The sequence below is a fragment of the Pelophylax lessonae genome, assembly GCF_965119305.1.
Source record: "Pelophylax lessonae genome assembly, chromosome: 8".
Classification (NCBI taxonomy): domain Eukaryota; kingdom Metazoa; phylum Chordata; class Amphibia; order Anura; family Ranidae; genus Pelophylax; species Pelophylax lessonae.
The window spans coordinates 283,042,639-283,070,344 of NC_138775.1; the positions used below are offsets into that span (position 1 = coordinate 283,042,639).

Consider the following 27,706-nt stretch of genomic DNA (forward strand, 5'->3'; position numbering starts at 1 on the left):
TTAAACTTTTAAACAAAAAGTTCCAGATAAGGCCTGGTCAACAAGTAGTTAAAAGGAACCTGCACCAAGAGAAATAGGGAAACTGCCATTGCCGGTCTCCTTTTGAAAATACAAGATGCCTGGCTGCCTCTGGCTTCCGAACCTTGAGGCAATGGAACATAATAAAATCTTGACATCGGCCAGGAAATGAGTATGTTCAGAGGCAGGTGACGGCCTTCACATTCCTCCATGCTTCCTAAGGGTTGGTTCGCTTTATTTTTCTCACCGATCAATTATAAATCTTCCCGTGTTCAGCGGTTCCACTCATCGCTGTGCGTTCCTAAAATACACGCTATAATGCAAATTTTAATTTTTAACAGTAAACAAGTTTTGATCCTTTTTATACGTTTCACACTTTTTTTTTTTTCTAGACGGAATGATTAATTTTTTTTCCGTAATAATTATAAAATTCTAGCAGAGTTAAAAAAAAAAGTTTAACTAGTTTTGCATTTCAACTTACTGTATAGATGTGCAAAAAAACCCTCTCTTGGCGGCGAAAGGCCTTCTGGGTAATGGCATTTTTACAGCTTTAATTTAGTCACCTGGAGTTCTAGTAGAAGTAGGGACTTATTCACATGGGGGGGTGAGGCAGGGCCAGGACAAGGGGTGGGCAGGAGGATCGGCTGCCCTGGCTCAATGTTTTATTTCAGGGACTTGGGCACCCTAACCCTAAGGGAAGGGGGGGGGCGCAGTTTGGCATCTTTGCCCTGGGCGCTGGATGGCCTTGTCCCACCACTGGGGTGAGAGGGGTGGTAAAAATAGGGGGTTGAACCATGGTTTTACTGCTCCCTGACTGCCCTTCTTAGGGTTCATTTCAATTTGCGATTAGAAGGTGTTTAAGGTTCAGTTTGCACTAGTGCGACTTTGCATTGTGACATTCATGCAACTTATTACACTCTATGGCACTCCGCTCTTTACCTTTTACCTCCAGGTAAGCCTATAATAAGGCTTTCCTGTAAGTAAAATGAATATCTCCTAAACCTTCACAGTATAGGAGATATTCACCCTGCTTATCCTTCCGGACCTTCAAAGCTCCTTGCCGGAAAGTGAACTCTCTCGCGCATGCGCGCGGGAGTGACGTCATCGCGGCTCTGGCCACTCACAGCACCAGAGCCACCGAACCCGGAAGAGACGCAGAGGAAAGAGGTCTGCTCTCTCAGCGGTGTCCGGCCGCCCGTGTAGGGGCTTCATTCTAAGGTAAGTATTTCATAATGTGCTAGTATGCGATGCATACTAGCACATTATGCCATTATCCTGCAGGGTTTGTTTTTTTGGGAAACTGTCGCTTTAAATTGTATGAAAGTCACATCAGAGTAGTGCAAGAACCTTTTTTTAATCGGCAGTCTGTGTAAACAAGGCAGATCGCCGTTCAGTCAGAGGGGTAGATGGAGATCTTGTGTTTCTGCTAAACAGGAACACGGATCTCTGCCTTCCCACAGTACAAGCACCTCCCCCACACAGTAAGAAAGCACTCCCTAGGCACACATTTATCCCTTTGATCTCCCCTGATGTTAACCCCTTCCCTGCCAGTGTCATAAGTACAGTGACTGTGCATTTTTTTTTTTTTTGCACTGATTACTGTATTAGTGTCACTTGTCATCAAAAAGAGTCACTTAAGCTGGATACACACTATCCAACTTTTGTAGTTAGATTTCCTTCAGATTTACCTTTTCTATGTAGTGGAAGGGCCTCCCTGATTGCATACAAATTGAAAGTGTTTAGGTTTGACCTCATATTATATGGTTTTGGTAAGTCTAAAAGAAAAAGTCTTCAGAAAATCTTATAGTGTGTATGGCCCATTCGTTTCAAATGTGTCTGCCCCAATGTCGCAGTCCCTCTAAAAATCACTGATCGCCGCCAATACTAGCAAAAATAAATTAATAGGTTTGTAGACGCGATAACTTTTGCACAAAACAATCAATCTACACTTAGGCCTCTTTCACATGGGCGGTCCGTATGTCCGTATATCATCCCATCCGTTTGCGGGTGATATACGGACATAATGAATGTCAATGGGATTGCGGATGTTAGCGGATGACCATCCGCTGACATACGATTTGCGTCCTTTCAGTTCTGTTCCGTCTTTTGGAACGGAACAGAACCCTATTTTTTCTTCCGTTTAAAAAATGGAAAGGACGCACAATCCCCATAGACATGCATTATCTCCGTATATCATCCGCAAACGGATGGGGTGATATGCGGACATACGGACCGGGTGACACAAATGTCATCCGTGTCCGTAAAAAAAAAACAAGTACCGGAGCGGATCGCAATACGCCCCGTGTGAAAGAGGCCTTATTGTGATTTTTTTTTTTACCAAAAACATGTAGCAGAGTACATTTTGCCATAAATTTTTGAAGAACTTAAATTTTTTACAATTTTTTATTTGATGTTCTATAGCAGAAAGTTATATATATATATTTCTTTTCTTTTTTTTAACCACTTTACCACCGGAGGATTTTGCTGTCTTCCGTCCAGGCCACTTTTTGCGATTCGGCGCTGTGCGACTTCAACTGACAATTGCGCGGTCGTTCGAAGCCGTACCCAAACTAAATTTACGTCCTTTTTTTCCCACAAACAGAGCTTTCTTTTGGTGGTATTTGATCACCTGTGCGATTTTTACTTTTTGCGCTATAAACAAAAAAAGAGCGTTTATTTTGAAAAAATAACAATATTTTTAACATTTTTTTATATGAAATTCCCCCCAAAAAAGATGTAAAAACCAATTTTTAAAAAAATTTTTGGCCAATTTGTTTTCTGCTACCTATGTTTGGTAAAAAAAAAGCGTATTTTGATTGGTTTGCGCAAAAGTTATTGCGTTTACTAACAAAGGGAAAGATTTCTGTCATTTTTGGTGTTTTTTTTTTAACGTGTAATGGCGGCGATCTGCGATTTTTTTTGCGGGACTGCGACATTGCGGCGGACAGATCGGACCCTTGACTGACATTTTTTGACACTTTTGGGGGTACCAGTGACATTACTGCCGTAATCAGTGCTATATATATGCACTGTTACTGTAAAAATGACACTGGCAGGGAAGGGGTTAATTTTATTGGAGAGGGAGGGGTTAATGTATGCCTGGTGCTTACTGACGTGTAGGGGGGGGAGGTGACTGAGTGAGTCATGGACAGATCGGATGTCCAGCTATGCTGAACAGTCCGATCTGTCACTCCCTGTCACTATGGAGATCCGCCCACTGTGTTTACACACAGCAGGCGGATCTCCAGACTCGATCCCCGATGATCGGGTAAGAGCAGCTGCAATCGCCGCTGCTCCTCCCCTGGCCCGACTCCCGCTGTGAATGAAAACAGCGGGAGCGAGCCTCCGGCGGCGCGCAAGCGCCGCCCAGAAGGGGGAGTGTCTGACGACGTAGTACTACGTTGTCAGACGATAACGAGCCACTTTGCCGCAGTAATATTACTGTGAGCGGTCTTAAAGTGGTTAATTGTCAGTCATTTTTTGTTTATAGCGCAAAAAAATGTAATACTGCACAGGTGATCAAATACCACCAAAAGAAAGCTCTATTTGTGGGGGTGGCATTTTTTGCTATTCAGCACTGCACTACTTTGATTGGCAATTGCGTGGACATGCAAAACTGTACCCAAGTTAAATTTATATTTATTATTATTTATTTATAATATTATTCTTTTTTTTTTACACAAATAGAGCTTTCTTTTGGTGGCATTTGATCACCACTGGATTTTATATATATATCTATATCTATAGATATAGATATAGATATATATATATATATAAATGAAAAAAGACAGAACATTTTGAAAAAAAAAAAAAACCCAATGTTTTCTACTTTCTGTTATAAAATATATCCAATAAAATCAAATTGGGCAAAATGTGTATATTATTTGGGTACAGCGTTGCACGACCACGCAATTGTCAGTTAAAGTAACGCAGTGCCGTATTGCCAAAAATGGCCTAGTCATGAAGGGGGGGGGGGTAAATCTTCCGGGTTTGAAGTGGTTAAATGACAGATTGCTGTGGGTGCCAGTTTTGTTTGTTATGTAACTTTTCGGATTATGTTTTGTTGAAGCTTTTATTGCTACAGCTGGATTTGCCCATAAAACAAAAGCTTGCTTTAGTTTTCTATAAAAATATCCGTGTTGATGATGTCATATTCTATTGGCCGCGCTCCCCAGGTTTGAACTTGCTGGAGGGACAGTCTCGCCCTATCACTTGGGATCTGTTCCAGATCGTGGATAACGATAACATTCAAGCTGTTCGCCTGGTAACAGTGGATGGATTGCATCACGGACGTCTCACGCTGAGAGGTGCGCAAATGTCTTTTTTCTCTCTGTTGTTTTATGAGAACTTGCAGCAGCGGGAAGAAATATTTAAAAAAAGGACTCACATTCCAGGAAAACATTGTTCAGGAATGGCCGGCGGCGGTTTGATGGACTTTGTAAAGCTGAACTCCAGGCAGATACAAAAGACATAAATTAATGCTCTGTATTCATTCACTTCTTTCTGCCAGCCATTTAAAGGGTAACTCCACTTTTGCAGGGAGAAAAATTAGCAAATAAAGAAAAACAATCTAGCATATAGAATTGCAACACAAATTATATTGTAATTGAATATTATTAAAAATTACCTTTCCTTTTCAATCTGCAGCTGTTATAATTTTCTGAAAATGCAATGCAATATGGCCGCCTGGAGCTGTTCTGTACACAGAATGTATACTGACCACACCCCCAGAAACATCATTTCCTGCTTGTGTGATTGGCTCACCAATTTTCCCAGAAGTCTGCACTAAGATACAAGTCAGATTTCTGGCATCCCCTGCAACAAAAATTTCATTTTTGGTGAGATACTCCCAATAGGAAAACGTCTAAAGGGATGCAGGCCCAGCAGATTTTCTCATTAGAGCCCTGCAGCTGCCACAGCTGATAGATAATTATGAAACCACTCCCATTAGACCCACTCAGCACAGAGGAACAAACAATGATTTCTTCAGAATACTAAAAGGTAGGAATCCGCAACAAAGTTTGTTATAATCCTTGTAATGTGCAGAGATCACCCAGAGGGGAATGTTTTTTTCGCAACAAAAGTGGAGTTACGCTTTAAGGGGCAATTAATGGGGCACTATTCCTCCCACTGACACCAATGATGGGGTACAATTCCTCCCACTGACACCAATGATGGGGTACAATTCCTCCCACTGACACTAACTACTCTCACTGAAACAAATGATGGGGCGCTATCGTGGTTTGGGAAAACAATAGATATAGAGAAATCTAAAAGTGTATGGCCACCCTTAAGTCCCTATGTCTAAAGCAGTGGTCCCCAAACTTCTACCCTTTGCTTGCTTTAATCTGGTCCTTGGGGCACTGTTTCATCCACTGTTTCATCCACTGATACCAATGATGGGGCACTATTCATCCCACTGACACCAATGATGGGGCTCTATTCCTTCCACTATTACCAGTGATGGGGCACTATTTCCCCCATTGACACCAGTGATGGAGCACTATTCCTCCCACTGACACCAATGATGGGGCACTATTCCTCCCACTGACACCAATGATGGGACACTATTTCTCCCACTGACACCAATGATGGGACACTATTCCTCCCACTGATACCAACGATGGGGCACCATTGCTTTTACTGACACTAACGATAGGGCATTATTCCTCCAAATGACGCCAACTATGGGGGACAATTTGTCCCACTGACACCAACGATGGGGCACCCCCCCCCCCCACCAATACCAACAATGGAGCACTTTTGCTTATACTGACATTAACAATGGGGCACTATTCCTCCCAATGACACCAACGATGTGGCACAGTTTCTCCCAATGACACCAACAATGGAGCCTAATGACACCAATGAGTGGATACAATTCCTCCCACTTTCACCAATAATGGGGCACAATTACTCTTACTGAAACAAATGATGGGCACTATTCCTTCCACTGATGCTGGGACATTTTCTTCTCCCAATGGCCACAGTCAAGGACAGTAAAGGACAGTAAACTGGCCCTTTGCTTAGAAAGTTTGGAGACCCCCTTATCTAAAGGGATCTGTCTTGTCTTGTTACAAAAAGTTTTTTTTTTTTTAGTTCCTTTGACTTTATTGGTCATCATCAATTTGTATTTTCTGCTATGCCCTATGTCTTGACCTTCCTGTATAGTGTCCCATACCAAACCTGTGCATTTTGTATATACAATTTATGTCTTGTAAAAGTCAATAAAAATGTTTTGAACCAAAAAAACTCAGCAAGAAGTTTAGTAATAATCATTTTATTCCATTTGTCAGACTCAAAGGCTTTCATATTCACTGTCCAGGATATCAAAGATGGCGGCGTACGTTACCACCATGACGACAGTGACACCACCAAAGACTTCATTGTCTTCCGAATTTTCGATGGCAAACACAGCATCCGACACAAATTCCCCATCAACATTCTCCCCAAGGACGACAGCCCGCCCTTCCTGGTTAACAATGTGGGCTTCGAGCTCCTGGAAGGTGGCTCCATCCTCATCGAGAAAGACATGTTACTGGCAACCGATATGGATTCCAGCGATGATCACATCCTCTACAACATCACCAGGCCACCTAAAGCTGGAGAATTGGTGAAGAGATATTCCTCCGAGAGTCCCGGTAAATGCCACCTCTAGGTGTGTTCTACTTAGAGTCCAGCAGGGTTCCCCTTTTTAATTATGGGCTGTTCGGAAAACCTGAAGATCACTTTTTTGGAGGCTTTTTAATGCCAATAAAGGTAAAAACTGTGTGGTTTTCCCTAGGTGTTCCGGTACCGACGTTCCTGCAGAGGGATCTCTTCCGTGGCCTCATCTATTACAGACACTTTGGTGGGGAGATCTTCCATGACTCCTTTGAGTTTGTGTTGTCAGACAGCCACCAACCTCCCAACTATTCTGACAAACATGTGAGTTCCAGAACTTTCAATATGCTGTATATAGTATAGGTAAATAATAAAAAATTTAATTGTAATAATGTTAAAACAGTATATAAGATTTTGGGGTTACATTTACTTTAATCGAGAGTCTGAGGACAGTGTTGCTAGTCCAAGCAATGGGTGACATGAATTCCTTCTTTTGGATGTCACATTGTACTTCAAAGACATTTACTATATTACCAAAAGTATTGGGACGCCTGCCTTTACACACACATGAACGTTAATGGCATCCCGGTCTTCCTTCGCCAGCTGCTACAGGTTATGTAGATAGGCGAGTACCCCTACACCACCCCTGCTTTAAGGTGTCCCTTGAGTGATAGTTCTGATACTAGAGGGGGTGGGGACATCATATCCAAGATGGCGGCACCCAACAAAAATCTCAGGGCTTTTCAATGTCTGCACAAGGGAGGCTTTTACAGGTAAATAACATGAATAAAATACAATAATGCACTATGTTACCAAAAGTATTGGAACGCCTGCCCTTACACGCACATGTTTTTTTAGCATTCCATTCTTAGTCCGTAGGGTCCAATATTGAGTTGGCCCACCCTTTGCAGCTATAACAACTTTAACTCTTCTGGGAAACCCGTCCACTAGGTTTCGAAATCCCAGATGCCCCAGCCATTCTGTTAATGGGCCCCAGTAGGGGCTTAGTCCAGGTAAAGATACACTATATTGCCAAAAGTATTGGGATGCCTGCCTTTATAAGCACATGAACTTTAATGGCATCCCAGTCCTAATCTGTAGGGTTCAATACTGAGTTAGTCCACCCTTTGCAGCAATAACAGCTTCAAGTCTTCTGGGAAGGCTGTCCACAAGGTTTAGGAGTGTTTCTATGGGAATATTTGACCATTTTTGCAGAAGCGCATTTGTGAGCTCAGGTACTGAAGTGAATGAGAACGCCTGGCTCGCAGTCTCTTCTCTAATTCATCCCAAAGGTGTTCTATCAGATTGAGGTCTGGACTCTGTACAGGCCAGTCAAGTTCCCCCACCCCAAAACTTGCTCATCCATGTCTTTATGGACCTTGCTTTGTGCACTGGTGCGCAGTCATGTTGGAACAGGAAAGGGCCATCCCCAAGCTGGGAGCATGAAATTGTACAAAATGTCTTAGTTTGCTGACACCTTAAGAGTTCCCTTTACCTTAACTAAGGGGCCAAGCCCAAACCCTGAAAAACAACCCCAAACCATAATTCCCTCTCCACCAAATGATTTGGATCAGTGCACAACACAAAGCAATGTCCATAAAGACATGGATGAGTGAGTTTGGGGTGAAGGAACTCGACTGGCCTGCACAGAGTCCTGATCTCAACCCAATAGAACACCTTTAGGATGAATTAAAGCGGAGACTGCGAGCCAGGCCTTCTCTCCAAGATCAATGCCTTACCTCACAAATGTACTTCTGGAAGAATGGTCAAACGTTCCCTTAGACACACTCCTAAACCTTATGGACAGCCTTCCCAGAAGAGTTAAAGCTGTTATAGCTGCAAAGGGTGGGCCAACTCAATATTGGACCCTACGGACTAAGAATGGAATGCCATTAAAGTTAATTTGCATGTAAAGGCAGGCGTCCCAATACTTTTGGCAATATAGTGTATCTGTACCTGGACTAAGCCCCTATTCCACTCCTTTCTGTATTACTTAACACAGCATATAGTACATATTGTATATACATTATGGCAGACAGGGCCAGGACAAGGGGTGGGCAGAAGAGGCAGCCGATCCGGGCAAGACTGTAGGCATGCCACCCCCTCACCACGCGTATGCTCCAGATCAGAGGTTGGTATTTAGTCAGAGATGTATAGTAACTAAGTAGAACTACTTCACTACTGTACTTAAGTGCCGAAAGGCGGTATCTGTACTTTCCTAGAGTAGAATTTTTTTCTCCTACGTCCACTTTTACTTAACTACATCTTTTCGATGATTTCAATACTTCTACTCCGATATTTTTTTTTGTGCTGCATAGTTACTCGTTACAATTATAAAAATTACCACTGCCAGAACAGTAGATGGCAGGTTTCATGAAGCTCAAAAAAATGTGTATAATGTCGTGTACTTTTGACTTCTTTTGACTTCTTTCTTTAATAACTTTAACATTAATAACTTTAACTTTAATAAACTTTTGACTCCTTTCTTTAATAACTACATAACACAGTACTTGTACTTTTACTTTCAGTACTTGAGTAGCAAAATTAAAAAAAAAAACTACTTGCAATACTTAAGTACAAAAAATGTTGAATACTTTAGTACTTCTACTCAAGTCACTTTTTGATTGAGCACTTGTACTTTTACTCAAGTATGGGTTTCGAATACTTTATACAACTATGCATTTAGTGGACCGTGAGTTCATGTCTACTCTGACCACTGCCGCTGTCACATTGTGCGGCAACATGACCACTCTCCACCCCATCTACCCACAGCTGATACGAAAAACACACCATGCATGCACAACTATCTTCTAGCTGCTATAAAACAAACAGTTGGGCATGCGTGTGCAGTACACACCCCATGCCAACCATAGGCAGCTAGAGCAAGGGGGCTGGGAATGGGCGCAGGGCAGTATACCCATTCCACAGCATGCATTAGCAGTGGGGAAAGAGGTGCAATTCCTCATCCTTGTTCTGGGTGCTGGAGGAACCTATCCTGGTACTGAAGGCAGATAATATACTATATATTCCCCAAGGGGACTTTTTGTGCCAAGTATGGTATACACTGTATTATGGCCTTCTTACATTCAACAAGAAAGAGTATGTACAACTTGTTCCATTGGTTCATTTAGAATTCCAGTTACAGCTCATTTGAATATGGTTGAAAATGCTGAAAAGTTGACATGTGTGTGGCCAGCTAAAAGAGAACTTAAGCCCCGTACACACGTACCGATCGTCGGCCGAACGATCGGCCATCTTTTGTCCAGGGCTGTCGTGTCTGTTGAAAACTGCAAAAGACTGCACACGAATTTTGTCGGCCAACAACAGCCGACTGCAGAAGTGATGTCATGTGATGGTTACCTTTCCTTGTCTGCAATTTGGGTGGGTGGTGCGCTTCAGAAGTGGAAATATAACTTCAAAGGGTGTGGCTTAAAACATGGCTTAAATTTGTGAATATATAAAATACAATAATAAAAACGTGTTCCTGTGGTAAAGTTGTGTTATCGTTAAATTATGCCGTGGTGATCAAATAAATTAAATGTGAATAAACCATTACAATATATCTTCTATACGAAAAAGTGCTGAGTACTTCAATTTCATAAAAAAAACTCAGTGAATAAATAATCCGTTAACAAAGTATAAATATATAAATAGAACTTCAAAAACAATTAAAAGTGCTTTGTGCTTTCTGAAATAAATAAATAAAGTGCACTGTTCAAGGTGTCCATTCATAAAAATCCAAAAGTCAGGTGCAATTCCCTTCAATAGCTTCAAAGAATAGTAAACGTGCTCTCATGCAAAAAATAAGGGTGTTGTGACTTGCTGCCTCCACCAGGTGTCACATCTAGGTGTTCTATATTCTCACCTCAATAAGGTGTATATTGCGCCTGTATATAAAGCTTAGCCTTCGGGTAACATGTAGGCTTTTGCTAATTCCAATCTCCTGTTTCGACCTCCGGATATTTTCCTGTCCTGTCCTTTCAGCTTTTGGGGTGTTAAGCTTTCTGGCGTCCTTAACTCCTTATCGTAACCTCGGGCTCTGTACAGCTCTCTGTTGGCGGCGGTTGGATTTTTGGATTTGGATTTTTATGAATGGACACCTTGAACAGTGCACTTTATTTATTTATTTCAGAAAGCACAAAGCACTTTTAATTGTTTTTGAAGTTCTATTTATATATTTATACTTTGTTAACGGATTATTTATTCACTGAGTTTTTTTTATGAAATTGAAGTACTCAGCACTTTTTCGTATAGAAGATATATTGTAATGGTTTATTCACATTTAATTTATTTGATCACCACGGCATAATTTAACGATAACACAACTTTACCACAGGAACACGTTTTTATTATTGTATTTTATATATTCACAAATTTAAGCCATGTTTTAAGCCACACCCTTTTAAGTTATATTTCCACTTCTGAAGCGCACCACCCACCCAAATTGCACACATTGTATTGACTGGTTCCTGGTGCCAGTACTGTGGTGCAGCAGCAGGAAGGGAAACATATACGACCTCGGATAGCGCAGGAACCACTCATACATATAAGATTACCTTTCCTTGTCTTTTTTCTTTTCTGAGCATGCCCAGTCTTGCAAATCTGTTGTCTGTCGGCCGAATTCTGTACTGACCGGCTAACAATCGGCCGTTCTGGTGTCGGCATACAAAAATTGTTATGCTTGCACGCCAGATTCTGTTCGGCCGAAAGTGCGCTGTCGGCTGTCGGAAGCATCATACTAACAAGCCGAAAATCGGCCGATCGCTCGGCGGCCGAACATTTTCGGCCGACAATCGGTACGTGAGTACGGGCCTTAAGGGTGGGTTATAACCCCTATCTGGTTTCTTTTTTGCTATCTGTGTCCCATTAGGGAGACTTCCGCTCACTTTCTTTCCCATTGCCAAAACAGGAAGTTAGAAGAAATCCCTCCAAATCCCTCCAAAGTGATAGAATCCCGGGTTGTCCCTATTGGAAGTTTTCCCCTCTATTCCTGTTCTGGTAACAACCCAAAATTTGGAATTTTCTTTCCCTCTTGGTGATAACAGTAAATAGGTCAAATAGAGAGGGTGAATCTCCATAACGGCCACACAGACAGCAATAAAAACTGACAAGCATTCTAATTCCTCTTCACTCCATCCAAAACTAAACTTTAGTTACACTTTAAACTGGAGCTTCACTCCACAAACACAATGGTTCTGCCCCCTACTGCCATTCTGGCCTAGGCCAAAATGACGTGTCCTGCTCCTGCAGCCCCTGGGTAAGCTGTGTTGCATATTTCAGGTGGGCCCATTCACAGAATGGCTGGGGCATCTGGGATTTTGTATTTAACCCAGTGTAACAGGTAAGAAGGGATGGGGTTGGGGTTGTGGGGGGGGCCTGTATTGATGGACTTTTGTTCACTTCAAACCGATTTTGCATTCCCATACAAGACTATGGGAATACAAAACCTGCAGCTCAAATGCAGTCCAGAAGGAGGTAAACTGCTGTACCACTGGGCCAGCCAATTAATTATGAATGATGAAGTCCAAAGCCCGTCAACAGGGGTCCTTAGGCTTGTATAGTGCAAGGTATGCCTTCCCCTCTGGAAACTTTAGAAGTCAGGCCAACAGTTCCTCCTGAAAAAACATATTATTTGATTTTTCCAGCATAAGCTGTTTTCTAGGCAAACTTGGATTAATCTTCTTAGTGGCTTCTAGCTTTGTGCTGGAGGTCGCAGCATAGCCGAAGGATTGACTTCCTAACACGTCTGGTCCTTTTCTTAGGTTGTTGTAATCCTTATTACTTCCGTGAAGGATCAGCTTCCCAAAGAAGTAACTGGAAGCACAAGACATCTTATGGTGAAAGAGAATGAAGTGACCAGGATTGGCCGGAATCAACTTCACTTTACCGACACTGAGTCACCACATAGCCAGCTCCTGTACACAGTCACCAAGCCGTGTCATTCTCTGATGACCTCGAGGTATGAACCAGATTATGGATCTCCTACACCAGGGGCCTCCAAACAATCTAAACAAAGGACCAGTTTACTGTCCTTCTGACTTTAGGGGGCCCAGCTTATGAATGATGGTGGTTGTAGATGGGCCTCCTTGCATTGGTGGTGAGTGTTGACTGGCCGACTTGCAGTTTTGGTGAGTAATAAATATAGACAGGACACCTTGCATCGATGGTCATTGTAGATGGGCCCACTTGTATTTGTGTTCAGTTTAGAAATGCCCCCTTGCATTGGTGGTCAGAGTAGATGGCCCCCTTGGATTGGTGGTGAGTGTAGATGGTCCCCCTTGCATTATGTTGGGTTTAGATGGCCCCCTTGCATTGCTGGTGAGTGTAGACTGGCCCCCTTGCGATGGTGGTGAGTGTAGGCTGGCCCCATTGCATTGGTGATCAGTGTGGATGGGCCTCCTTGCATTTGTGGTGAGTATAGACTGTACTGTTTGAATTGGCGGTGAGTGTAGATGGGCCTCCTTGCATTGGTGAGTATAGATGGTACCCCTTGCATTGGTGTTAAGTGTAGATGCACCCCATGTTGGTGGTGAATATAGACATGGGCATCCGCAGGTAGGGGCAAGGGGGGCCAAATGCCCCCCCCCCTTGGAATCTCAACTTCCCCTTTTAAGTGGTTGTTAAGGCACTTTATACCATCCTGTCTGTTATGTTTAATAATCATGTGTGCCTGTGTTTTAAAAAAAATAAGCTGTTCTTTACCAGTTTTCAGAGGGCCAAGCGCCGCTCCCATGACCCGTCGGCTCTCTCCTCTCTCCGGCTGACAGCTGCCTGCAGCGGGCGGGGCCAAGGATTCCTCACTGATGTCAGTTGGGAGGGGAGAAGGAGGGGAAGAGGAGAGGAGGAGAGAGGTGGCGGGTCACGTGAGTGGCGAGTGGCACTCTATACTTGTAAAGAATGGCTTATTTTTATAAAAAACAGACACAGGGGCACACAGGATTATTAAACAGACTGTAGACTGGATATTAAACTTTAAATGAAACTACAGCAGCTGGAGAGGAGGGGATGGGGGGATGGGCACTGACACAGGAGCAGACAGGCAGGGAGGGAGGGGGGAGAGAGGACAGAGAAGGACAGGAGGGCTGCGGATGATGGAGGCACGTAAACTGACCATGGTGTCAGGGCTCAGCAGCCATGGTATGCCATGGTCAGTTTACAGAAGGGAGGACATAGCCAGGCAGGATCAGCCAGGTATTTTAGGTGATAGAATGGGCCAAATTACACAGCAAAGCACTGTGCTGTATAACATGCTTTAAGGGAATATACTCAAAATAAGTATAATGACTAAGCCCCTCTCCTTCATGACATTGTTGAAAAGGGGCAGAGCATGGGAGACCTTAAAATGATGCCCCCCCCCTGAAAAAAGTTCTGCGGATGCCCATGAATATAGATACTCCACCTTTTATTGTTGGTGAGTGCAAATGGGCGCCCTGGCATTTGTGATGATTGTCGATGGGCCCTTTAGGTAATTCCTGTATCTTTCTTTTATGTATTTGTAGTTGAGTCTCTGTCTAGTTTAAAAAAATTGTATTAATAAAATTATAAAGGGGAGAGTATTTTCCCCCTAAATAACTAACACTGTATTGGTGTGGCTTTCTTCTGGGGCACCTCAAAAGGCCTTTGCAGGTTTAAAATTTTAGGATTCTAAATGTATCCATAAAGTAGTATAGAGACTGCTATCAGCTAGAGGATCCTGAGGCTCTGTTCACATCTAGTCGTTTTTGAGTGATTTTTTGCTGTAAGCCTCAGCTCTAAAAACGCCCAACAAGACAAATCCCATTCATTTTAATGGCCCCTGTTCACATCTAAACATTCTGTCGGCTTAAGCAAAATGCCCGTTGTTCAAAAAAGTACATGAGCTTCTTTTTTGGTAGATTATGGGGGTTTTACTGTTTTATCATTGGTCACTTGTCAACTCAAAATGCCTGCATGAAAACGCTGCAAAAATGCTACAAAAACACCAGAAAAAAACACCCAAAAAGACAAATCCCAATTAATTTCAATGGCCCCTCTTTACTACCCTGTAGGGTCACCTACACAGATCCTCCGCTTACATTTATTGGCTTATGTCCTAGTAAAATATTACAAAGAGTGGACTTCCATCGTTAATTTTTCAAAAAGAATTAGACTCCCCTCCTACCCCTCACATCAGAAAATTGTGAGGTTTAACAAGCAGAGGATATGAACACATTATAACCCAGTCTCTGTATTCCCTACAGGATCCAGGATGCTGGGAAACTTATCTTTGTAGATACAGAAAACGCTTTAGAAAAAGATCCATTAATCCCTGCCCTGAATATTTTTACCCAGGTGAGTGCAATTCATTTACTTCATTTCATTTCCTTCCTTTCCTTCCTTCCTTCCTCCTTCCCTTCTCTCTTTTCCTATTTCTTGCGCTCTTCATTCCTCCCTCTGTCATCTTCTCTCTATCCCTCTTTGGTATTTCTTTCTTTCTTTCTTTCTCTCTCATCCTTGCTCTATTCCTCTGTTTTTCTCCATCTCTCTGATTTCTTTTTCTCTCTTCCTTCTTTGCTTCCTCCCTAAATTTTTCCCCCACCTTCTCCCTCCCTCCCTACCTTTCTTCCTGGCTTTTTTTTTCTTTCCCTCCTTCTTTTTGCTTTTCTTCTATTTTCCTTCCTTCCTTCCTTCCTTCCTTCCTTCCTTCCTTCCTTCCTTCCTTCCTTCCTTCCTTCCTTTCTTCCTTCCTTCCTTCCTTCCTTTCTTCCTCTCTCCTTTTTCTCCTCCTTCCTTTTTTTTCTTTTCCTCTTCCTTCCTTCCTTTCTTTCTTTTCCTCTTCCTTCCTTTTTTTCCTTCCCTCTTCTTTCCTTCCTTTCTTTCTGTCTTTTCCTCTTTCCTCCTTTCATTTCCTCCTTTTTTTTTCTTTCTATTTCTCTTTCCTTCTTCTTTTTTTTCTACTTTCCTCTTCTTTCCTGTATTCTTTTCCTGTTCTATCCTTACTTTCTTTTCCTCTTCCTTCTTTTCTTTACTTTTCTCCAGCTTGCTTGCTTTCTTTTCCTCTTTTATCCTTCCTTTCTTTTCATCTTCCTCATTTTCTCTACTATCCTTTTCCTCCCTTCTTTTATTTATTTTCCTTTTCCATGCTTCATTTCTTTACCTCTTCATTCTTTTCTTTGCTTTCATCTGCTTTCCTTTCTTTCTTTTTCTCTTCTATCCTTCCCTTCTTTTCCTCTTCCTTCCTTTTTCTCCTCCTTCCTTTCTTTATCTTCTCTCTTGCTCTCCTCATTCCTCTCTTTCATCTACCCTCTACTTCTCTCTCTCACTTCTCTCTCGGTATGTGTATGCTTTCTTCGCCATGTCTGGCGATTACATTGACAAGGAAGAACATTTCTTGTCTCCATTCTTTTTCTCAGGACTGGAAGAATGGAAGAGTTTGTCTGCCTCTGACAACAAAGCTTTTCTTCCTTCAGTCCTCTTATAAATCAGATCTATTGCTCGACTGTTGATGATATTTTGAAATCCTTCCTTCAGGAAGCAGTAACCCACCTGAAAGTGGCGTACATGCCGCCGATCCAGGACATTGGACCCAACCCCATGTATGTTCAGTTTGAGTTCTCGGTGAGCGATGAGGACGGAGGGAAGCTGACTGGACTCCTCTTCAATATAACTGTCATGCCGGTGGATGATCAGAGCCCCAAGGTGTGTATGTGCGACCAGACAAGATGAATCCAGATGTATTATTTCTGGTTATAAGAATTCAATCCAGAGAATTTAATTACAATTTAGAGCATCACACTAGGCTCATGTTGATTGGTACCATTGCTTACCAAATGTTACCTTTTAGATTTTTACCAGCCCTGTGAGAACTGAAGAAGGAGCCAGCTCTCTGATTATTGGGGAAAATATTGATATCTCCGATGTGGACACAATAGAGGAAAATCTGAGAATTATTTTGAAGTCCCGTCCTCTGCATGGAAATCTGGAACTCCGCGGAGTCATCCTGCCTGAGGGAGGCTTGTTTAACCTTGAAGATCTTCGAGCTTTGAAAGTCAGGTAGAAATAAAGTGCCTCTTTGTTACAAGATGGAATTGCCACTAGGCATGAGTGTGCATGCTCCTCCAGAGTTTCCAGAGTTCCTTGAGTTATGGTTGATTGACCTCCCATGTGATGGTGCCTGCATAGTTCCAGGTCCATCACCAGTGGCCCATCACCAATTATCTTTTTTAGCTGACTGTATGGGTTGCAATCTAACCACCACTGTAATGGGCGGCATTTTTTCTACTTGTTACCAATGTAAGGGACATTCTTTCCACTGACCACCAATGTAAGAAATGCTATTACCATTGGCCACTACTGTAAGGGCATTCGTCCCACTCGCCACCATTGTAAGGGGCATTCTTTCACTGATCACCAATGTAAGGGGTATTCTCTCCACTGACCATCAATGTAAGGAGCATTCTTCCCACTGACCATCAATGTAGGGAGCATTCTTCCTACTGACCATAAATATAGGGGGCATTCTTCCTAAAGACCATAAATGTAGGGGGCATTCTTCTCACTGGCCACTATTGTAAGGGGGATTCTTCTCACTGACCACCAATGTAAGGAGCATTCTTCTCACTGGCCACTATTGTAAGGGGGATTCTTCTCACTGGCCACTATTGTAAGGGGGATTCTTCTCAATGACCACCAATGTAAGGGGCATTCTTCTCACTGGCCACTATTGTAAGGGGGATTCTTCTCACTGACCACCAATGTAAGGGGAATTCTTCTCACTGACCACCAATGTAAGGGGCATTCTTCTCACTGGCCACCATTGTAAGAAGCATTCCTCCCACTGGCCATCTCTGTAGGGGCATTCGTCCCAATGGCCATTATTTTAAGGGTCATTCTTCCACTGATAACCAACGTAAGGGGTTTTCTTCCCACTGACCATCAATGTAAGGATTTTTATTTCCACTGGCCACCAATGTAAGAAATGCTATTACCATTGGCCACTACTGTAAGGGCATTCGTCCCACTCGCCACCATTGTAAGGGGCAGTCTTTCACTGATCACCAATGTAAGGGGTATTCTCTCCACTGACCATCAATGTAGGGAGCATTCTTCCCACTGACCATCAATGTAGGGAGCATTCTTCCTACAGACCATCAATGTAGGGAGTATTCTTCCTACAGACCATAAATGTAGGGGGCATTCTTCTTACTGGCCACTATTGTAACGGGCATTCTTCTCACTGGCCACCAATGTAAGGGGCATTCTTCTCACTGGCCACTATTGTAAGGAGGATTCTTCTCACTGACCACCAATGTAAGGGGCATTCTTCTCACTGACCACCAATGTAAGGGAGATTCTTCTCACTGACCACCAATGTAAGGGGCATTCTTCTCACTGACCACCAATGTAAGGGGCATTCTTCTCACTGGCCACTATTGTAAGGAGGATTCTTCTCACTGACCACCAATGTAAGGGGCATTCTTCTCACTGACCACCAATGTAAGGGGGATTCTTCTCACTGACCACCAATGTAAGGGGCATTCTTCTCACTGGCCACCATTGTAAGAAGAATTCCTCCCACTGGCCATCTCTGTAAGGGCATTCTTCCCAATGGCCATTATTTTAAGGGTCATTCTTCCACTGATCACCAACGTAAGGGGTTTTCTTCCCACTGACCATCAATGTAAGGAGTTTTGTTTCCACTGGCCACCATTATAGGGGCCTTCTTCCATCCAGAATGACCCTTATGTGGCTGTGCTAGGAATAATGGAAGGGGAGTTTCATCCCTTTTCTCTAGGTGGCATCATTAGCAAGTATCTCACCAAAGGTAAACTCTTCAGTAAACCTAAGGATGGTGCTGGGGATTCCTGTAACTTGCTGCCAAGCTCTATACTGTCAAAAGTTTACCAAACACACATTTCTATGTTCTATTTTGGCAGGTATCAGCACGATGACTCAGAATCATACGAAGATGTGATTGTTTTCACCGTGACAGATGGAAATAATGAAGCGGATGGAGTTCTCGGCGTTCAGGTAATTTAATCAGGAATTATACTTCTCAAAATAAAATGACACATATTATTCACTTGTGTTTTTTTATACATTTCCATGTATATGTTAAGCACATTCCTTCACCTGCCTGCAGCGCACATTGCAGGTTACAGTGCCCTAAGGAAAGTGGTTTTGGTTACATTAAAACCCTCTCACATGACAGCTGAATCAAGAAAAGGTTTCAGGTACCTAATTGTAATCAAAATGTAAACTATAATAGAAACTCTTGTTCTTCAGTGACAGGTGATACATATTTAATGTTATTTAAAGCAGAACTTAGGATGCAATATTTAACGTCAATCTAGAGATTGCCCCCTGGCAGTACTTTTTTTCTGCCACTAGAGGTCCTCAGTCTTATAGCCAGTATCATTTAACCCACTTTCTCTGAGCCCAGGTCATCCTGGACAGTTAAAGGAGAATCCACAGACTGATGAGCTCTTCTTTCTGTAACTTTCTCCTCCCATCAGAATGTTTCTTGCATTTGAGCTGCATGCTCCCTGTGCTGCTTCTTCCTCTCACACTCCAGCTCTACTATATAGGGACTGCAAGAGGGCGATACCAGGTTGGATTCATGAACTTTCACTGCTTGTGTTTAAAAATGTATTTATTAAAGTAATAATGATTTCACAGCATCATTGGCCTGAAATTCAGCTTACTTTTTATGGGGATGAAAAGATGCACTCTAAAATGTAATATCTTACCTTTCCTGTGATATTCAGCCTATATGATATGTTGATATGATCATGCTGGAGACTGAAAACAGATTATTTTTTGAAAATAAGAATTATTCCGCATCTTCACAGTTTGCACTCATGTGCCAAGGCATTGGCCTTGTGATCTCTCCTAATATGGAGGATCAGTGTCAGGGGCAGACTGGCAACTTTCGGCCCTGGGGGCAAGTACAAACCAGAAGCCCATGGTGCAGCGACTCAGCCCCCCTCCCACTCTTCCTCTTCCCGTCCTCCTCCTGACCCCCATTCCAGGCTGAAGCTCCGCTCCAGGTACTCTCTACTCACCGGCTGAATTTGGGTTCCCAACCTGGCCAGCAGGGGACTGTTGGGTGGAGCTGGGACAGCTTGGTTGGGGCTGGCCGGGGGGAGGAGAGTCTCCAGTGGGGCATTAAACCGGCCTCTGCTCAGACCTAGTTTACACCATCCATGCTGGGGGGGGGGGGGGGAAGGCCTGCACTCTGTCCTTGTCTTCAACCCGCACTCAGTAGGTTAGCAGCAGGGACTTTTTACTTCTCTTTACCAGGAATCCTTTAGGCATGTCTGTGGCAGAAGCGGTGCAGCCTTTTCACAGGGCATCAGAGCGGCCCAGGGGGCAATTTCCCCCCCTGCCCACTGGCCCAGTCCTCCCCTGATCAGTGTTCAGGCAGACCCACAGCCTGGCAATGTATTCCTGGAATGTCCATTTCCCAGGTTCCTCTGGCAGAGACCACAGAGCAGATTTATAAAAATAAATGATCAAATCTACGCTAATTTTCCTGTCTCACATGGACATGTTTGGAGTGCTGGATCAAAAGGGCATATTAAAAACAATGTATGTTTTTTTTTTTTTTTTTTTTTTAAGAGTTCTTCTTACTTAGGTGTATAAAAAGAGAAGTGGTGGAGAGCCGAAAGAATGCCATCATCCCAATAACTGTAGAACAAAGAAGATCCTCCAAAAGCTGGGACTATTATAGGCAGTATCGGACAACAAGCACAAAAAGAGTAGGAGTATATAAATATATAATAAAATATACATTTTATTTATCACAATATAATAAAATTGTCCAAAGGGACAAAAATTGTTGCTAATATGTATGTGGATACTGTGTCATAATAGTATTGGAAGAACCTCTATGACAAACAATAAACAAGAGGAGAGACAACTGACGCGTTTCGAGACTTCAAGGTTATGCTTTTCTTCAGAGATGCTCACATATATATTTACATAGATTTTCAGACTCAAGTGGGACGCTCCACATGCAAGGTAGAACTCTATTTGGAGAGCTATTGGTACACATATATGCATGTGTCTGAAACTCTGCCTATGCCAATTTGGACACTTTCGGACAAAATATGACTGAATGCTAATCTAGATATAGGCTACACCAATATGGCTGCGCCCACATGCTCACTATCCTAGATCCCTCAGGTTGTCTGGCTGAGCTGGGCCCTACCTTGCACTCCCAGCGGCATCATTCCCTTTGGTGGGGATTCTAGGCGGATCGCCAAATTTTGGCTCACCTTTAGGTCAACGAAGATGTTTTTTCACTCATTGGTTTTAAAATATTTATTGGACTGATCTTTTACGTGGAGCGTCCCACTCGAGTCTGAACATCTATGTAAATATATATGTGAGCATCTCTGATGAAGAGTCTTAACTCTTGTTTATTGTTTGTCGTAGAGGTTCTTCCAACACTATTTTGACACCTTATCCACATACATCTTAGCAACAATTTTTTCATGTCTCTTTGGAAAATTTTATTATTGTGATAAATAAAATGTATATTTTATTATATATTTATATACTCATGCTCTTTTTGTGCTTGTTGTCTGATACTGCCTATAATAGTCCCACCTTTTGGAGGATCTTCTTTGTTCTACTTAGGTGTATGCAGTACCATTCTGATGCTGCATCCGTCCCCGTCCCCCCTCCCCCCGCCAGCTCTAACACTGTGAACCGAGTGTTTGAACACCGCCGACCGCTCGGTTCTCACAGCTCCCTGAGCAGAGAGCCGGTGACTGACAGCGCTGGGCTGTGGAGGGGAAGGAGAGGTTGGCCCAGGCTCTCAGCGGGTCACTGAGAGGCTCTTCCGGGTGCCAGTCCAGGCATGTGGGCGGATTCCGACTTCATTGTCGCAATCCTGCTCGAGCCTTGACCAGCTCTGTGATGTCAGCCAACAGCGGGCTTCAAGGTCACAGGAGTGCAGAACGGGTCACAGGAGTGCAGAAAAAACTGCACTCCTATGATCCACAGCAGAAGTACAGCCAAACGAGCTTTGGCTGTACTTCTCCTTTAGGTTTGATCTCCAGGCTTAAAAAGCAGCTCTCTGTCATAGGGGGTATCCCTACGGGTTCCCAGAATTGTCTGAACAAAGTGTGAGAGTGTCACAATTTTGTAACGAGTACAGTAAAATTGTATTAATCATAATAAAAGGTCAGGAGATAAAGCCAACACGTTTTGGATCAAAACTTCATCAGGGCTGAAAAACAAGATAATGTAAAACAATTAGGGGGTGATATACACAGATTTACAGTATGTCATGCTTTTATAATTGGTCATGTTTGCAGTTTTTTAGATCTTCTGACTTATATTGTTTTATCTTCTCTTCTCTCCCTGATGAAGAGGGGAGCTTTAAGCCCCGAAAATACATTGGATTTATCTTGTGACCTTAACCAGATTAATAAACTTTTACTGGACTTGTTACAAGCTTGTCGCCTGTTACATTTTGATGCACATTTTCATGCCTGGATTTGATTATGTATACAGCGCGTTACTCAGCATTGACCTGCTTAGTCCATGAAGGGCATTATTTTCACTGACCACCAATGTAAGGAGTAGGAATCGACCGCTTATCGGCAAAGCCGATATATCGAGGGCCGATCTGCACTTTCCCCAAAATATCGGAATCGGCCCCGGAGGTTACCGATATTGCCGATATTTCGTGAAAGTGCTTGTACTGGAGTAATGAAAATAGGGTTAATACCAGTGCTATAGAGTTTCAGTACCTTAATTGGACTAGGATAAATATTGTGATGTAAGCTGCCACCAACCTACCTCTGAGGTAGTAAAAATGAAAAAGTGCAAAATTGTTGGGATTGGTGCTATCACTTTGAATCTTTCAATGGTAAAGTGTATGCTGTGCGCATTAATAAAAGATAAACTGCATAAAATCATACGTTTTTATAAAGTGCATATGGTGCATATAGTGCGTTTGCCCTTTTAAAATACAAAGTGCTGTGTGCTGGTTAAAAACTTCAGTAAAAGTGCATGGGCTGTGTTTAGTGTACCATGTCATATATCACATATACATATAAAGTGCTGAGTGTTGATATTTGCAATAAACCACGTGAGTGATTATGTGCCTTTAAATAATGAATATGGCGCCTGTGGATCACCACAAATTGCACCGCTGCTTACCGCACATGTAAGGCAGATGACTCAGCCACTCTTCGGTCACTGAAACACAAGAGGAGCCTCCATTGCGTAGTATATGTTGGTTATATTAGAGCAAGTTAGCATCCACTCACATTTAGGGAGTTCACTCCAGATGATGTCGTATGACGAAACGCGTAGGGCGTGGTTTGTTACGTCAGTACGTCACTTCCGGTAACGGTGGTTTGAGCCGTTGGAACGCGGAAGCAACTCGGCGAACACCTTATGCTGAAAGTGAACTCCCTAAATGTGAGTGGATGCTAACTTGCTCTAATATAACCAACATATACTACGCAATGGAGGCTCCTCTTGTGTTTCAGTGACCGAAGAGTGGCTGAGTCATCTGCCTTACATGTGCGGTAAGCAGCGGTGCAATTTGTGGTGATCCACAGGCGCCATATTCATTATTTAAAGGCACATAATCACTCACGTGGTTTATTGCAAATATCAGCACTCAGCACTTTATATGTATATGTGATATATGACATGGTACTGGAGTAATGCCTGCAGCTAGAGGCATAACCCCGGTACTGGCGTCCATAGCTGATGGTCGGCTGTCTTGCAATGACAACCGATGCACTGACCACCAATGTAAGGAGCATTCTTACCATTGACCACCAATGTAAGGGGCATTCTTCCCACTGTCCACCAATGTAAGGAACATTCTTCCCACTGACCTCCAATGTAAGGAGCATTCTTCCCACTGACCACCAATGTAAGGAGCATTCTTACCATTGACCACCAATGTAAGGGCATTCTTCCCACTGATCACCAATGTAAGGAGCATTCTTCCCACTGATCACCAATGTAAGGAGCATTCTTCCCACTGACCACCAATGTAAGGAGCATTCTTCCCACTGACCACCAATGTAAGGAACATTCTTCCCACTGACCTCCAATGTAAGGAGCATTCTTCCCACTGACCACCAATGTAAGGAGCATTCTTACCATTGACCACCAATGTAAGGAACATTCTTCCCACTGACCTCCAATGTAAGGAGCATTCTTCCCACTGACCACCAATGTATGAAGCTCTCTTCCCAATGATCACCAATGTAAGGGGCATTCTTCCCACTGACCACCAATGTAAGGAGCATTCTTCCCACTGACCACCAATGTAAGGAACATTCTTCCCACTGACCTCCAATGTAAGGAGCATTCTTCCCACTGACCACCAATGTAAGGAGCATTCTTACCATTGACCACCAATGTAAGGAACATTCTTCCCACTGACCACCAATGTAAGGAGCATTCTTCCCACTGACCACCAATGTAAGGAACATTCTTCCCACTGACCTCCAATGTAAGGAGCATTCTTCCCAATTTTTGTTTATTAAAAGTCTTGCAATCAATAATCATAAAATCAATATACATAAATAAATATATACATATTTACATGAAAATGGAAAAAAATACATAGCAAGTTCTGCTCTCAAATAAAGAATGGCTTTACAGCAAAAACAAAACTCACATCATGAAACTGTCATTACCGGAGAAAATAATCGTAGTAGGACTCACACCACCACACCAGACATCCAACCTGCGAGGTTTAAGAAACAAAACCACCCCCATTATGCATGCAGCCCTTCTTCAAAAAGAAGATATTAACCAACAAAAGCTAAGGGCGTGAAAGAAATAGCATAGGAAAAGAGCTCCTCACCCAGAGATGGACAGTTCACCAAAAGCAGGTCTGATATTCCTCCACGCCCTTATCCAGACCGCTCGAGGCTCCCTGCCCTTCTCAAGACCCCGAATCTTCCCAACCTCACCCAGAATATCGTACACCACCACCTCAACAGGGAGGACTTTCTTCCGCAGGGTAATCTGGCACCGTGCATTCCACGTGAAGTAACGGACAACTATACTAACTAGAAAAAGTGTATCCAAATCAAAATCCCAGCGAGTCGGGAATGCCCCGTACACCCACTCCGCATAACTCATGCGATAGAGAAAGGGGAGGCCTAGAGCCCTCCCCATCCTTTTATACACCTCTATGTTAAAGGGACACTGGAGCAAAAAGTGGTCCATAGACTCCACTTTGCCAACACACTCCGCTCTAGGACAATCCCGATCATCCACAGGGCGATGCTTCAGGTTCCCTCTCACATAGAGCCTTCCATGGAAAGCGAGCCAGGCTTGATCCCTAAACTTCAAAGGGATTCTTCCTAAGTTAATTAAACGCAACCCCTCCCTCATTACGGGGCCTGGGCAATCCCTTAAGGTCAGTGACACACTGAAAGCAGAGCCCAAAATCCTCTTCTCCAGAAGCTTTCTGGGGAGGGACTTGATATCCCCCACTGTCACCTGCCACTGCCTAAGTATTTTCAGACACGGGGCAACATAAGCCGGAAGCTTGCCATGTCGGACTCTCAGACTTTTCACTGGCCCGCCATCTTCCCAGCATCGCAGAAAAGGCCTAAACCAAGATTGAAAAATACCCACCCATCCCGGCGGGGTCTCTGCTAACATATTACCAAGATTATACTTTAAAAAGAGCAGAGAAAAGAAAACTATAGGGTTGACCATTCCTAGACCACCCTCCCGCCTGGACAGGTAAGTTACATTGCGTTTGATCAGGTTCAGCCTATTTCCCCATAACAGTTGGAAAAAGCAGCTGTACACCCTTGCATAGAGAGATTCCGGCAAGATACAGACAAAGCTGACATATAAAAAGATTGGGATCAGGTAAGTTTTAATCAAGTCAACCCTTTCCCTCAAGGAAAGTTTCCATTTCTTCCAGCTTGCCACCTTGGCATTGGCATTCAACAACCTGCTTTCCCAATTTCGATGACCATAGTCACCAGGACCAAATTTGATGCCCAACACTTTAATTTCCTGCTGAGGCTCTGGGAAGGCATCCGGAAGTTCGAAGCTTTCACCCTCCTCACCCATCCAGAAAACTTCACTCTTTTCATGATTGATTTTAGAGCCAGAAGCCTCTGTGTACTGCTCTATCACCGAGACCACCTCCTGCGCCTCCTCCATCCCAGAGATAATAACAGACACATCATCGGCATAGGCCACGACCTTCAAAGGTGGCACACCAGCAATGCCCAAAGGCACCCCACACAACGATCCACTCTCTAACCTTCTTATGAAGGGGTCGATTGCGAATACATATAGCAGGGGGCTCAAAGGACACCCCTGGCGCACACCAGAGCCAACCTCAAAAGGCCGTCCAACCCAACCATTAACAAGTGGGAAGCTCTCAGCCCCTTTATATAATGTTTTCAGCCAATCAATAAACCTCCCCTGCAGGCCGTATCTACCAAGTAGCAAATACAGGTACTCATGATTGACTCGATCAAAAGCCTTCGCCTGATCCAATGCCAGCAAGTACTTTCTCCATCCAGCAGCCCTGCATCGCTCCAAAGCCTCCCGGACAGCTAAAATTGCTGAAAAGGTACTTCTGCCCTGGACCGAGCAGTGCTGATAATTGGACAACAAATCGCCTGCTACTGACGACAAGCGCCAAAAAAGAATCTTCGCCAAGATCTTTCTATCAACATTGAGAAGACTGATGGGGCGCCAGTTCTCAATTATTGAGGGGTCTTTACCTTTTGACAGAAGAATCACAGCGGATTGCCTCATGGAGGGAGGGAGAGAACCCTCTTCTAAACAGCTGTTATAAACCTCCGCTAAAAAGGGAGCCAGAATGGACTTAAAACACTTGTAAAATTCAGCTGTCAACCCATCTGGCCCAGGCGATTTTTTGGTAGCCAGCTTCTCTATAGCACGAACTACCTCATCCGCTGAAATTGGTTCTGTCAAATCCATCAAAGGCAATGTATCATTTCCCAATCCTGGAGTAGAATCCAGAAAGCTTTCCATCCTGTCCCGATTAAGGTCCTTTCTTCCCAGAAGGTCTGCGTAATATGACCTGAAGATCTCCAGGATCCCTGATCTGGACTTCACCAGGGAACCCGTACTATCCCTCAGACCTATGACCGTCTTAACTGCTATGCCTTGCTTACAGTTCTGGTAAGGATCAGGCGAGTGATATTTCCCATAATCTCTCTCCAGAACCAAGGAGGCATGCCGGTCGTATTGACACTTCCTAAGAAGAAGCTTTACCTCCGAGATCTCCCCTGGATCTCCTCCATACGAGACAAGACGATCAAGCTTCCTCCGCAAATGCTGGTAGACAATATACATACCAAGCTGCTTCTTCTTACTTATGGCCTTGAAAAGTCCAATCGCCCTTTGTTTCACAAGCTCCCACCACTCTGACTTACTGCTGCAAAAGTCCAGAATAGAAACCTGTGCCTGAAAAAAATCCTCAAAGGATTGTCTTACCTCTACATCTTCCAGGAGAGCCGAATTCAGTTTCCAGGTACCCCTTCCCCTGGGTGGAGTGTCCGAGGCATTCAGAGTCACAGACAGCATACAGTGGTCAGAGAACTCCACCGCCCTCAACTCAGGAGCCGAGAAAGCAGAGTTCTCCTTTAAAAAAAACCTATCTATCCTACTCTGACTATTCCCTCTCTGAAACGTGAATCCCGTGCTGCCAGGGCAGTGCTTAATGTGCACATCTACCAGGCCTGCTTGTCTAACCATATCTCTAAGAAAAACGCTATCATAACCCAGCCTGTCTATGGAGACCCTCCTGTCTTCAGGCCTAATTATGGTGTTAAAGTCACCTCCAAAGACAACCTGCTGGGATGTAAAAAGGAAGGGCTTGATCTTTGTGAAGAGGCATTTCCTGTCCCATTTTGACTGCGGTCCATAGATATTGATGAGGCGCAGGTCCTGCCCCCTAACAGAGACGTCTAAGACCATGCATCTCCCCATTTCTACCTCAATTATCCGCCGGCACGTTACCATATCGGTTTTAAAAAGAACCGCAACTCCGCTGCAAGGCTCAGCCGCAAGAGACCAAAAGGAGGGACCGCATCTCCACTCCCTTTTTGCTAGATGAACATCGGCCAAAGTATTG

At 43.5% G+C, this 27,706-nt stretch overlaps 1 protein-coding gene across 1 annotated transcript in view; it reads left to right on the top strand.

The window, feature by feature from the left end:
* The window catches only part of LOC309561068 (FRAS1-related extracellular matrix protein 1-like), a 289,377-nt gene that overhangs the window by 50,197 nt on the left and 211,474 nt on the right, over positions 1-27,706 (top strand). Inside the window, 8 exon segments of the mRNA XM_082264797.1 lie at positions 4,194-4,325; positions 6,315-6,659; positions 6,803-6,945; positions 12,384-12,580; positions 14,841-14,931; positions 16,111-16,278; positions 16,424-16,632; positions 18,516-18,609. Coding sequence (XP_082120923.1) covers positions 4,194-4,325; positions 6,315-6,659; positions 6,803-6,945; positions 12,384-12,580; positions 14,841-14,931; positions 16,111-16,278; positions 16,424-16,632; positions 18,516-18,609 — 1,379 coding nt within the window.